At 55.5% G+C, this 12,422-nt stretch overlaps 1 protein-coding gene across 1 annotated transcript; it reads right to left on the bottom strand.

The window, feature by feature from the left end:
- Positions 1–245: 245 nt before the first annotated feature.
- On the bottom strand, positions 246–12,029 carry ACVRL1 (activin A receptor type II-like 1). Its single transcript, XM_012651120.1, has 10 exons — positions 11,977–12,029; positions 7,092–7,160; positions 6,275–6,529; positions 5,864–6,075; positions 5,553–5,652; positions 5,068–5,214; positions 4,564–4,839; positions 3,807–4,004; positions 1,776–1,906; positions 246–565 (listed from the first exon to the last, which is right to left on the bottom strand). The coding sequence occupies exons 2-10, from the start codon at positions 7,153–7,155 to the stop codon at positions 440–442; spliced, it is 1,509 nt and encodes a 502-aa protein (XP_012506574.1). The 5' UTR covers positions 7,156–7,160; positions 11,977–12,029; the 3' UTR covers positions 246–439.
- Positions 12,030–12,422: the final 393 nt, after the last annotated feature.

Below are 12,422 nucleotides of genomic sequence, written 5' to 3'. Positions count from 1 at the left end.
GACAGGGCCTTTTGCCACCCTGGCAGCTCTGATGGGGTAGTGGGGTTGACCAAAGATAGGGGTAAAGTGCAGGCCCAGGCTCAGAGCCCAAGACTGGGATTCCCTGGCTTGGCTACCCTGGCCCTGGAACCTCTTTTGCATCCTGTCCTAGCATTGGTAGGGGGTGCACCCTGCTGGCGGTGGGGGTGGAGAGAGAGCCAGGCATCAGGGAGCCTGCTGCTTTGAGCAGGCCAGACGGCGGGGAATCAGATTTCAGCCCAGCTGTATTTTTGGCTGGATGGGCTGGGGGCTGAGCTGGGCAGGCACAGCTGTCCCATAGAGGGGCGCCTCCTCCCCAGCACACACGTTCACACCACCTTTACCCAGACAGGCCACCATCCACCCCCACCCCCGCCCCAACTGCAGGCAGAGCGAAGTCAGATGCCCCTGGGCTAGTGGATCACTTGGGCTTCTCTGGACTGTTGCTGATTTTCTGTAGTGTCTTCTTGATCCGCAGCGCAGTGAGTCGGGCAGAAGGGTTGGGGTACCAGCACTCCCGCATCATCTGAGCCAGGACTGAGAGGACCTGGGTCGGGGAGAGAGGCAGGGACATGGGTCAGAGAAGATGGAAGAAAGGAGGTGTGGAGGATGGCCCAGTAACGGAGAGACACAGGCAGGAGAGAAAGCATGAGAAGACGAAGATGAGAGTATTGGAAAGGATGATGAGAGGAAAGACAGAGCAGTGAGATGGGGAGTGGAGGAAGCAGGCAAGGATGAGAAGAGAAGGATAAAAAATGGGAGAGGAAGGAAGTGGAGTGTGAAAGGGGATGGAGAGGGCAAGCAAGACAGAGAGCAAGAACTCAGATCTTCAGGAGCACCCAGAACCCCCAGCCCCTGCACCTCCTCCCCAGCGAGGAATGTCTGTGGAACACCTCAACCCCACCCGACCTCTGCCGTGATCCACGGGAAAGGGAAGATCTGCAAGCTTTGGGGTCCCCATCTGCAGCCTGAGACCCCATGTGGAGAGCAGTGTCTCCCAGCCCCTCCACTGGGCTGGGCCCAGCGGACCGTGGAAGTAAGCGTAGTGGGAATGGCGCTAAAAATGCATGTGTACAGGGAGGAACCCATCCCAGGAAGCTCAGTGGTCCTAGAATGAGCCTCCTTTGATTCCTGAAAGTGAGTGTATGTGTATGCATATATGTGGCTTTTTGTGGATATGTACGCTGGGCAGAAACGTACATGTGTCTATGTATGCATATATGTACTTATGTGTATACATTTACTCATTCTTTCAGTAAATATTTATTGAATGCCTATTGTATGCCAAGCACTATGATAGGTAACAGGGATACAAGGGGGAGCAAAAGACATGCCCTTTGTCCTCATGGGGCCAGCAGTATGGCATACATGCACATGGGTATGTATCTGTGAGTGTATGTTTAGAAGCATATGCATGCTTGTATGTGTTTATATACACGTGTGTGTGTCTTTGTATAAGCATGTGAAACGTTTTGAGAAAAAACAAAGACAAACAAACAACAAAGACGCCACAGTAAGAAACACAGCAGAGAGCCTCTGACTTTTCACAGGCATGATGAAAGGTTCTGAAAATCCCAGAATGACCAGAGGGGTCCTAGGGGTGGAGGGGATGGGCCAGGGATGTGAGAGGGACACGCCAGGGAGGTACCTTCCACCAGGACACCCAGAATCTATCCAAGGTGAAGCAGAGGCCTCAGACAGGAATCCCAGCTGTGAGCCACCACCCCACACTGCCCCAGCCCCAGCAGAGGCCTCACCGGGTCCGCAGCCAGCCGGTTAGGGATGGTGGGGGTCTGCTGATCAACACACACCACCTTCCGCATGTCCTCAAAGCTGGGGTCGTTGGGTACCACATCATAGAAGGGTGGCCTGTAGTCTTCCACAATGCCTGGAGATGGGTGGCACGTGGGACAATCACTGGGGACCCGAGGGAGGCCCAACACCACCAGAGAAGAGCCTGGCCCACCCTCTGTCCCAAGGACTAGAAAACCAGTTGCTTGGCCATGCTACCCCTGAGAGGGACACTATAACATAATAAATACCTTTGTAACTAATATAAATCACTGCTGTTTGTTCTGCACTTCCCATGTGCCAGGCATTGTGCTGTAAACACTTTGCATGCATTATACTGTCAGTCCTCACAACAGCCTTGTGAGGTGGCTACTGTTAATACCTCCATTTTACAGACGAAGAAACTTATGCTCGGAGAAGTTGAGCCCAAGATTACACAGTTAGCAAAGGCAGACTCAAGACTCAAACCCATCTCCGATTCCTGGACACTCTTGCTTCGGTCTTTCCTCAGCTGCCTTCTGCCCAGGGCCCAGGTACCGCTCCCAGGCCCCAACTATCACAGATGCCCAATGACGATAACCTAGAATGTTTACTGAGCACTCACTATGTGCTCTGCATTAAATCCTACAACCCTATGAGGTAAGGAATACTATTAGCTCTGCTTTATAAGCCAAGAAATGAAGGCCAGGGCGTTTAAGAAACTTGTCTAAGATCAGCAGTTAGTAAGTGACAGAGGTAAGATTTAAGCCCAGAAAGTTTAACACCAAACCCTGTGCTCTTGACCTCCAAGCTACACTTACGGGAAGGTAGCTAGTTGACTGGTGGATGAGGATGCAACAAGGACAAGAAAGGGCAGAAAACATCTCTCCTAAAAGAAAGGGATTTTTATCCAGGTCCGCCTGCAGCCCTCCACTGACCCCTATAGCCAGCAGCGTCCCATCTCCATGCTATCCCAAGTGCACAGTCCTTAGTAGGAGCTTTCTGAAGACAATGCCCGTGGAGTTACAGATAGCCCCATGCGCCATCCAGTGTCGCTGGGGGCCATGGCCACACAGGCCGCAACCTCAGTAGAGCCTTCGCCAGCTGTTCTCCCTGTGGCGGGCTTCCAGGCTGGCCCCTGTGCCGGTCGCGTCCTAATCAGTGCTGCACAGAGGCCTGAGTGTGTCTAATGGGCCTTTAATCAGTGCTGGGGCTGACACCAGATTACAGTGTTTATAATGAGCGGCGAATGTGTGCGGGGCTGAGGGAGCTTCCCCTCCGTCCGGGAGCCTGCAGGCAGCCTCCTTCCCAGCCCTTCCTCTCTGGCCTGCAGCCTGGTCCAAGGGGCCTTAGCTTCTTCCAGGTGCCCCCTTCCTCCAATCCCAGCCTCCTAGACCCCACCTCTGGCAGTTCATGCTGAGTCTCAAGGAACCTGATCCCCTCTAGCACCTCCTCGAGGGATCAGTGACACCTCAGCCTTCATTGTCAGCTGATGACCACTGATGAGGGCAAATGAAGTCTGCCATGGGGCTGCTCCTGGCAGATGCTCAGTAAATAAGTCCCCAGGGAACAGGGCTCCAGTCACATCCCAAGGATTGTCCCAAGCTGTCAGGACTCCTGGCAGCCCCATGGTCATGGCAAAATCAGGAATGGAAACCAGGCAGTCTGGTTCCAAGCCTATGTTCTTAACCACTAAGCAATACCACCACGCTGCCAAGACAGGAGAATGAAATAAGATAATACATGTAAAGTATATAGCATGGCATCTGGCACATATTTAAGCTCAATAAATGTTAACTTCTATTAATATTTCTGTCATTATTATTACTTGCCAAAGATTTCACAGCCAGACTCACAGACTCACAAACTCAGCTGAACCAGTTGGTGGGTGGCAGGGAAGGGATGCCAGGAGGTCAGGCCACAAGCCCCTCTGGCCGCAGGCACCAGCCTTGGCAGGAAGCCTCTGTCTCTACCTGCCCCATTCCCCTTCCCCCACCCTGTGCAAGGTGGGACCTCACCATTGACAATGGTCCGGCGGGCGATCTCCCACAGCACCAGGCCAAAGGCCCAGATGTCTGTCCACTTGTAGGACTCAAAGCAGTCTGTGCGGATCTGCTCATCTAGCACCTCGGGTGCCATGTACCGCTTGGTGCCCACTCTTGGGTTGTTGCCAATGTCCAGGTAATCACTACCCTGGGAGTGCATCACGGCCAGGCCTGTGGGTAGGAGACCTGTCACTCCTGCCCCTTCCCTGAGCCCACAGTCAGGGCAGCCCCAGAGGCTGGGGTCCAGGGTGCAGGCAGGGTGGAGATGGAGAGAGACAGTGGGACATAGAGGGGCAGCCAAATGAGACATGCCCTGAGATAGGCTGGAAGATAGTCACAGGGAGCAAGATGGTCCCAGGTACCCTTTGCTCCTGTAGTGCTCTCCGGGTTCCCAAGAACCCAGCAAGGTGTGAGTAGGTAAGGCAAGCGTTACACGCCCATTTCTCAGAGCAGAACCCAGAGGCCAGTGAGGAGGGATGTACTTAATGAAGCCAGGATGAGAACCCAGGTGTGGTGGAAGGAGTTGGCCTTGAAAAGGGTGTCAAGACAACTCGTGGGGTCTTGGAGAGGTGAAAGGAAACACACACCTCTAAGTTTAAAGCACCAATCTTGGTCGCCACCCACAGGTAAAGGAGAGGGAGAGCTCCTGGAGCCCCCGCCTCACAAAGGGCCCATTCCGCCCCCCGCCACCCCCGCCCCATGAAGGGCCCGCCCTGCCCTCCCGGCTCACCCAGGTCGGCGATGCAGCACTGCAGGTTGCTCTTGACCAGCACATTGCGGCTCTTGAGGTCCCGGTGGGCGATGGCCGGTTTGCCCTGTGTGCCGAAGATCTCCACGTGCAGGTGCGCCAGGCCGCAGGCCGCCGACACAGCAAGCCTCAGGGCCAGCTGGGGCTCCAGCGTCTGCCTCTGCAGAAAGTCGTAGAGCGAGCCGTGCTCGTGGTAGTGCGTGATAAGCCACAGCTGCGTGCTGGAGTTGCGGGACGTCATGTCCGAGGCGATGAAGCCTGTCGCAGAAGAGTCGGGTGACTCTGCCAAGGGGCCAGGGCTGAGGGAGGCTGGACTGGTCAGGGTCAGGGTCATGGTGGGGCTCAGGGAGAGGGAGCGCGCTGGGTCAGGGCAAAGCTGGGTTGGGGTGGAGGTCAATCTGGCTTAGGTCAGAGGCTGAAGGTGGGCTGGGAGGGTGGCATCAACGTGTGGAGGTCTGTGGACTCCAGCCCTGAGCGTGGCCTTGCCTAGAATGTTGTCGTGTCTGAGCAGCACTGTGTTGTAGATCTCGGTCTCCCGGAACCAGGACTGTTCGTCCCTCGAGGAGAAGATCTTGACGGCCACACTCTCACCATGCCACAAGCCACGCCACACCTCTCCATAGCGGCCCTTTCCTGATCCGATGGCCAGAAGGGAGGGTGAGGGTCACACGCTGGGCACACAGAAACCCGGAAGAGGCCCCAACTAGATGCTGCGCTGACCTCATATGCAGAACCTGTGATGCTTATATTTAATTTCATCAAGACCCAGACCCCAGCTGCCTCTCATTCCACCCTGGCTCCTGCAGAAGGATCTAGCCCTGGCCCGTCTCCAACCCACTCCCTGCCCGGCAGAATTCCCATCCTGACCTAGGCTTGGCCCTGCCTGTGACTTCAGGAGCCAAGAACTTCCTCACCCTTCTAGGCTCATGGGAGCCCTGGGTCCCCATCCCCCAGGCTCACCCACTGCTCACCCACACACTCCACCAAGGCGACCTGCCGTGCCACTGTCCTCTGCACCAGGAAGGGGAGCCCTGAGCCACTGCCTGTGGTGCAGTCACTGTCCAGGATGTCCTGGGGGTACCAAGAGGCCATTGAGAGGCTGCCCCCACCAGCTGCAGCTCCCTTCTCCGTCCCCAACCTGGGGCCTGCTGCTGTGTCACTGCACCCTCCTCGATTACCCAGCTCCTTGCCTGTTCTAATTTCTGGGTGACCCCTCTGATTCTGTGGCACCTATCTGCCCCACTTCCCCTCCACCCTGTGTCCCAGGTCCCCGGGCCCATACCCCCAACATGCTGTCCCCCTGCTCCGACGCCTTCAGGATGAGGCTGGAGTCACCCAGCTCGCTGTGCAGGCCCCGCCGCTTCTCCTGCCTTCGCCGGACATGCCACAGGCCCAGGACACCCAGGGCCACCAGGGCCAGCAAGGCCAGCATGGGGCCCAGGATCAGAGGCAGATGGCCATCTACTCTCGGCTGCTCCGAAGGAGTTTGAGTGGCTGGGGGAAGGGGATACTGAGGCCCAGCTTCCACCAGGCCAGCTCTCCCACCTTGCGCCAGACCATTCTGCCAGTCAGAGCCCAGAGTCCTCCCCCCACCCCGCCCCCCATCCCAACTGACCAGAGCATGAAAGGAAAGCAGGGCAGGGAGGGCAGGTCTGAGAAGATGGGGAGGGGGTGCTGGGGCAACCGGACATACCCTTCAGCTCCAGGGACACGTTGTGGTTGCAGAGGGGACTGTAGCAGCAGTGGTAGTGGACGAACTCAGTGGGGTACCCCTTGCAGAACTCGTCGTGGTGCATGTTCCCGCAGCCCCGATGTTCCTGGGGCTGGCTGCCCGCCTCCCGCACCAGCACTACTGTGCACCAGGCCCCCTGGCAGGTAGGCCCCCTGCAATGTGAGTTCTTACACGTGCAGGTCACCAGCGGGCCCTGAGAGGGCTTCACGGGGTTGCCTGGGAGACACACAGGAGGCTCAGCCACTCTGGGCCCAGCTCCCCAAGGCTGAGCCCAGCACCCATCTCTGTGCCACTACCCACTCCCTTCTGACCCCTCAAACAAACCCCTTGAGGCCTTGGTCCCTAACTTCCATCCTCAGATCATCCTTCCCTCAGAGCCTTTCCCCCAGCCAGGGGCAGCTGACACTGTGAGAAGCAGGCTTCTGTCCCCTCCTGGATCCTAGGACCTCCTCTCCCAGTTCTAGGGCTGGCCCTGGCCCCCAGCCCCAGCCCAGAGGGCTCTCCCAGCCGGCACCCCCTCTCCCTCCACCCCAGCTCTAGGTTCCCACCCTGGAGTCTGGCAGAGCACCAGCCTGCAGCCTGGATCAAGAGGACAGCACAGGAGGACTGGGGTAGCTGGGAGCTTAGTCTAACTGAGGCTTACTGTCCCCACCCTCCAGCCAAGCTCCTAAGTCCTCCTCCCAGCTCCTCAAATTCACCCCAGCCAGAACTGAGCTGGGCCCAGATAGCCCTTTTTCCATCTATGGCCCGATTCCCTAAACGTTCCCCCAATACTCACCCTGGGTCAGGCCCAAGGCCATCAGTAGCATCAGAAGGCCCCTTCTGGGGGTGTCCAAGGTCATGGTCCCTGGAGAGAGGAACAATAAGATCTGCAAAATGTGACAGCTGCTGACCATGGCTCCCTCCCACCCAGAGGAAATCACAGAGTTTTTTGGGGGGAAGACAGGGAGGCCACCTCCCCACTCCCTACGTCTGGCTTTGGGGTGGGGCCTGCAGGGGAAGTCCTGGTTCACTTCCCCATGGAAACCATCCTGTTAGGGGTGAAGGGTGGAGAGTCACATTTAAGTGACGGAAAGCTTGGGGGAACCCAGCTCTGCACCCCTGCTGCTGAGCTCAGGCTGAAGGCAGGTTGGCAGAGTGGCGCAGAGGGTGGCAGCCTGGGGTAGAAGGTGCATCTCTTCAGCAGCCCCCTTCTGTCCTCTGCCTCCTGCCTACCCCTCCCAGCCTCCACCCCTGCCCACCCCTTTCCCAGTGCCCCCCCAGCCCTGGCTGCCTCAAACATAAACAGGCTCCTGTCTTCACTTCCTGCCATTCAGGGCCCCGCCAGGCCAGGAACAGGAATCAAGATTGTTTAGATTGGGGTCTGGATAGAACAAGCAGGAGTCACGCACAGCAGGGAATTAAGGGCATATTCTCAGGGCAGGCTAGAGTTGCTGCAGGGTCTGGAAGAGCCACCTGGAGCTGGGAAACCCACATGACAGGCTCCTGGGAGGACACCTTGTGAATCACAAAGTCCTGCCCCTTATTTTAGAGAAGAGGGGATCAAAGCTCAGACAGGAGAGGAGACTTGTCCCGGGTCCCACAGGATTCAGAGGCAGCAGCAGGAGTACGACTCAGGTTTCCAGACTTCCAGTCCAGTACTCTTTCCATTCTGTCTCCCGATCCAGTGGTGGCAGCCCACATCTGAGCCCTCAGATTGTAACAACCATGCAAAGCTTGGTGTAAAGGAACCTCTCTGTAATCTCGGAAGAGTATAAAATGCTCTCTCTAAGCCATCCCTTGGCCCCCTTCCCTCTCCTTGCTATCCTGGGATAGGCTCAAGGATGGCTGGCGACGTGGGAGGGGAAGTGAAACATATTAATACTTAGATCCTGGCTACAGCTGAACTTTTCCAGAAGTTTGGTGGAGAGTGTTAAGGGAAGTAATTCTAGTCTATGCTTGTCCCAACCCAAATCCCAAACCAACTAGTGCTTTAGAAGACACCCACTCTTCATTTCTTAAAGATTTAGAATCAGAAGATTTGGGCTGAGGCTGCAGCAAGAAGGACTGTGGTCAGACAGCAACATGGACTTTCTGAATGGTTGAACATATGCAGGTGTGTGTCTGGGGACTGGACCCCAGGCAGGGCAGCTAACATGAGGGAGGGGGAGTGTCCTTCGGTATGACATGGTGAGGCTAATAGGGCTGGGCATATAGCCAGATAGGCTGCAGAAGGCCCGTAGTCTAAGAACGGTGCCAAATGAAGACCCAAGATGCTGAACCTCTGAGGGCAGGATGGCTGGGGGTGGGGTGGGGGGCTTCGTGGGCCTCTCTGGCTGGTGGCAGCTCTGGCCTTCCTGCCTGGGCTTCCTCTGCCCCAGAGGCCCGGGCTGGGGGAGGAAACAGAGCCCTGGGCTGCTGCAGCTTTGTCCTCAGCCTCTGCCTGACCTCCTGCCTATTGGCCCTCCGAGCAGCCAGTGAGGACTCCAGCAAGCTCTGAGCAGAGGGACCAGTGGTGGGATGGAGAGAGAGCCCCAGAGGAGCTAGATCTGCCCCCTGGGATACTGGGAGGAAGCCATCCCTGAAGGCCTTTGCTTGCCCAGAAAGCAGTTAAGGAGAGTGTGAGGGGGGAAGAAAAAAGTGGCTAACAATAAGGATAAAATCTGGCATCCTTCTAGGACCCTCTACCCATGCTTCCAATTCTCTGACCATGCCCCTGCCCACCCTCTCACCTACTTTATTATGCACTGGAATCACCTGAAGGGCTTGGTTAGAAATACATGTTCTCTGGTCTCGCCCTCACTCCAGATTCTAATTCAGTCCATCTGGGACCAGCAAGAAACATACATTTTTACAAGTTCTCCAGGGAATTCTGATCAGTTTGTGTGAGCACCACAGTTTGAGAAATGTGTTCTACACAACACTAAGACTGGTTCCTGTGCTTTCATTTCTCTCTGCAAGGCCCTGCTGGGTGAGTGGGAGAGGAAGGGAACTCTCACTCCCACCCAGTGACCTCTCCATCTCTGGGGGTAGAAGGGACAGCCAAGGTCAAACACCAAGGCCAGGGACTTGGCAATACCATGGAGCAAGGCCTGGCAACATTTGCAGAACACACCACTGGTGTGATCTTGGGAATGTGATGGAGTAAAATTGGGACTGTCCAATTTTTAACTGGGTCCAGGGTAAGGGTAAGTACAGGAGGGCGCAAGTCCTGACCAGTCCAAATTCAGAGCTTACCCTGCACCATCTGCCCTGAAATCTGACTGTAACAAAAACAGATTCCTGGCGCCTAACAGAATCCTTTCACTTGTAAGCAAACTTCGCTTCGTGTAAGATTTCCTGCTGATAGAAGCATCACTACTGTCAGCCAGAAATCACAAATGTTAAACTAATTTCAAACATTAACTTACCACCATGAAATAATAATAACAGTTAACCTTCTCTGAGTACTAATTGTGCGCTAAGTACTGAGCTTTCATGGTTTATCTCATTTCATCCTCACAACAATCTGATGGAGAAACTGAGGCTTGGGGATGTTAAATTTCTTGCCCAGACTGGGCGCGGTGGCTCATGCCTGTAATCCTAGCACGCTGGGAGGCTGAGGCGGGCAGAGCGTTTGAGCTCAGGAGTTCGAGACCAGCCTGAGCAAGAGCAAGACCCCCGACTCTACTAAAAAAATAGAAAGAAATTGGCTGGACAGCTAAAAATATATAGAAAAAATTAGCCGGGCATGGTGGCACATGCCTGTAGTCCCAGCTGCTTGGGAGGCTGAGACAGTAGGATCGCTTGAGCCCAGGAGTTTGAGGTTGCTGTGAGCTAGGCTAATGTCACGGCACTCTAGCCCGGGCAACAGAGTGATACGCTGTCACAAAAAAAAAAAAAAAAAATTTCTTGCCCATAGTCACCAAGTGTGTCTTGCTAAACTTCAATTGCTGAAATAAATCCTTCCTTGGTCATTGTTATTCCTCCAGTTGTTTGGAGTTAGATGAGTCCCTCAAAGGAGGAAAAAGATATGGATCTCAGTGGATATGAACAAACTGCTCACTGCTGTTGGCACCGACGGGTGCCCTATTCAGGTTTGTTGTAATGCAAAGAGCAGCGTTGCTGCCTAGAAATCATGTTTGCAGTAGACTTAGTCAAAGTCTGAGCCTTAGGCAGGGAGAGCCGGAGTGGGAGTGTGCCTGGAAGGCAGCTGTCAATCCCCTGCACGCCCGAGGGATCGGTAGAACCCACTCCCACCAGCAGCAGTGGCTCAGCACAGCAGTGATTGTCACAGCTGCAGAAGCGCATCCTGCCTCACTCTCTGCACTTTAGCAGGTCTTACCCAAATAGCAGAGGACCACACTGAGCTGTTCAGATTGGGTTCCCCATATGATTTGTCCACATCATTTCATTAGCCCCTCACAGCGGTGTGATGTAGCAGAACACGCCTGGATTTTAGGGTCTCAGGCAGACCCTGGAGGCAGCACAGTATAACACAGAGGTCAGGGTGTGGGTTCTGGATCATAGAGACCTGGGTTCAAATCCTGCCTTTGCCACTCACAGCTATGAGATTTGGGGCAAGTTTGTTAGATTTTCTGAGGCTTAGGCTTTTTCTCATATGTAAAATGGAAATAATAGTGCTTATTTCATAGATATAATGTAAAATTATTCAGCAGGGTACTAAGTGGTACACAATAGGCACTTAATAAATGTTACCAAATCCCCAGCCATACTATTTATGCCATCCAAGGAGCTTTGAACAAGTTATTCAAGTCCGAATCTGTTTTCTCTTCTGTAGGATGGGTGTCAAAACCCCTCTTCTGCTAGGTAGTGGCCAGGATTACATGAGAGAAATATATTCAAGTGTCTGAATAGTAACTACTCAATAAATGGCAGCTATTTTTAACAACCCAATGAGATGAGAGGACAGTCACTAGGACAAATGGGGCAATGAGGGATCAGAGAGGGCAGATGCTGACTCAGCCAGAGCTGCCCACAAATAGAGGGTGAGAGCTACTGTGCATTATGCCCCTGTCTTTGGAGAAGAAAAGAGAGGGTGTGCGGCCAGCCCAGAGATGGGCTTAATGGCTCTGGCCCCCGGGCAGACTGAAAACCTGGGCTCCTAGCCTGGAAGGAGACTGGGATCCCCTTTGGCCTGGACCCAGAAGCAAGGGGGTGGCACAGGGATTATCTGACTATACAGGTTTGTGGTGAGCTTTGATGCAGTTATAGTGTCAGATTCCTTAAGCGAGAGCTGCAAGGGCTGGTCTAGGAAAGGTGGGCTCCAAGGGAAAGCTCAAATGAGTTGAAAGTGGACACTCACAGCTCAACCCAGTAGCCTGGAGGGACATGTGATCCCTTCTCTGTGTGTGAAGCAAGACAATCTTTGCCCATTTTCTTCTGCTCATTTTATGGATGAGGATAGGAGAAGAGAGAAGTTAAGTGACTCACGCGGGTCACCCGGCTGGAGCAAAGTTTTCTGATTTCCAGTCCAGGTTCCTTCCAGCCCCCTCCCAGTCTCAGGTGGGGTAATGGGCAGATGTGCGCTGACGGCGAGGGGGCAGCTTGCATTCCTGATAACTTGGAACTGACCCTATCTCTACCTCTCGGAGGGGTCTCTGAGATCCACCAGAAAGAAGGGCCCACTGGGACGGGGCTCAGGCCTACCCCCAACCCGGTCCCGCCCGCCGACCTCGACTCACCTCTGGGCCGGCTCTGTGGGCAGCGGGGCGCGAGCGTGCAGCGGGCGGGGGCGCCTCCACTCCCGGGCGACGGCCAGCCAGCCGCGGTCGCACAAGCACTGGACAGCCGGCGGGGGTCCGGGCGTGGCCCCGGACGGGGCTGGGGCCCGGGAGGGGCTCGCTCTGCGCGGCCGGCGCGGCGGCCTCTCGGGACTGGAAAGGGGGCTGGAGCAAAAATGTTTCTTATTCCAGCGTCTTCCTGCCTGGCCCTGCTCCACCACTCCCTCCTAATAAACGGCTTCCTATTGCCCAGCTCGCCGCCCGCAGCCCGCTCGCCCCTTGCTGGGGCTGCGGGACCCGGCCCCTCCTCCGCGCGGTTCCCAGACCCCCAGGGCGACCGCCACTCCCAGCCGCCCCCAGCCCCTGATCGCTGGCCCGCGCCCCAGCCCGAGCCTCCCACATCCGCC

Source organism: Propithecus coquereli, unplaced genomic scaffold (assembly GCF_000956105.1).
Source record: "Propithecus coquereli isolate 6110/MARCELLA unplaced genomic scaffold, Pcoq_1.0 Scaffold111, whole genome shotgun sequence".
Lineage (NCBI taxonomy): Eukaryota > Metazoa > Chordata > Mammalia > Primates > Indriidae > Propithecus > Propithecus coquereli.
Note: the sequence above shows the minus strand (reverse complement) of the source record. Positions and strands in the feature narration are given on the sequence as shown.

What these genes read in the sequence shown, in the direction of transcription:
- ACVRL1 (XM_012651120.1), bottom strand. Translation starts at nt 7,155, where the DNA reads ATGACCTTGGACACCCCCAGAAGGGGCCTTCTGATGCTACTGATGGCC. An exon ending in GGCCTTGGGCCTGACCCAGG is followed by an intron (nt 6,530 to 7,091) that starts GTGAGTATTGGG and finishes TGTGTCTCCCAG; the next exon opens with GCAACCCCGTGAAGCCCTCT. An exon ending in CGTGTCCCTGGAGCTGAAGG is followed by an intron (nt 6,076 to 6,274) that starts GTATGTCCGGTT and finishes CCCTTCCCCCAG; the next exon opens with CCACTCAAACTCCTTCGGAG.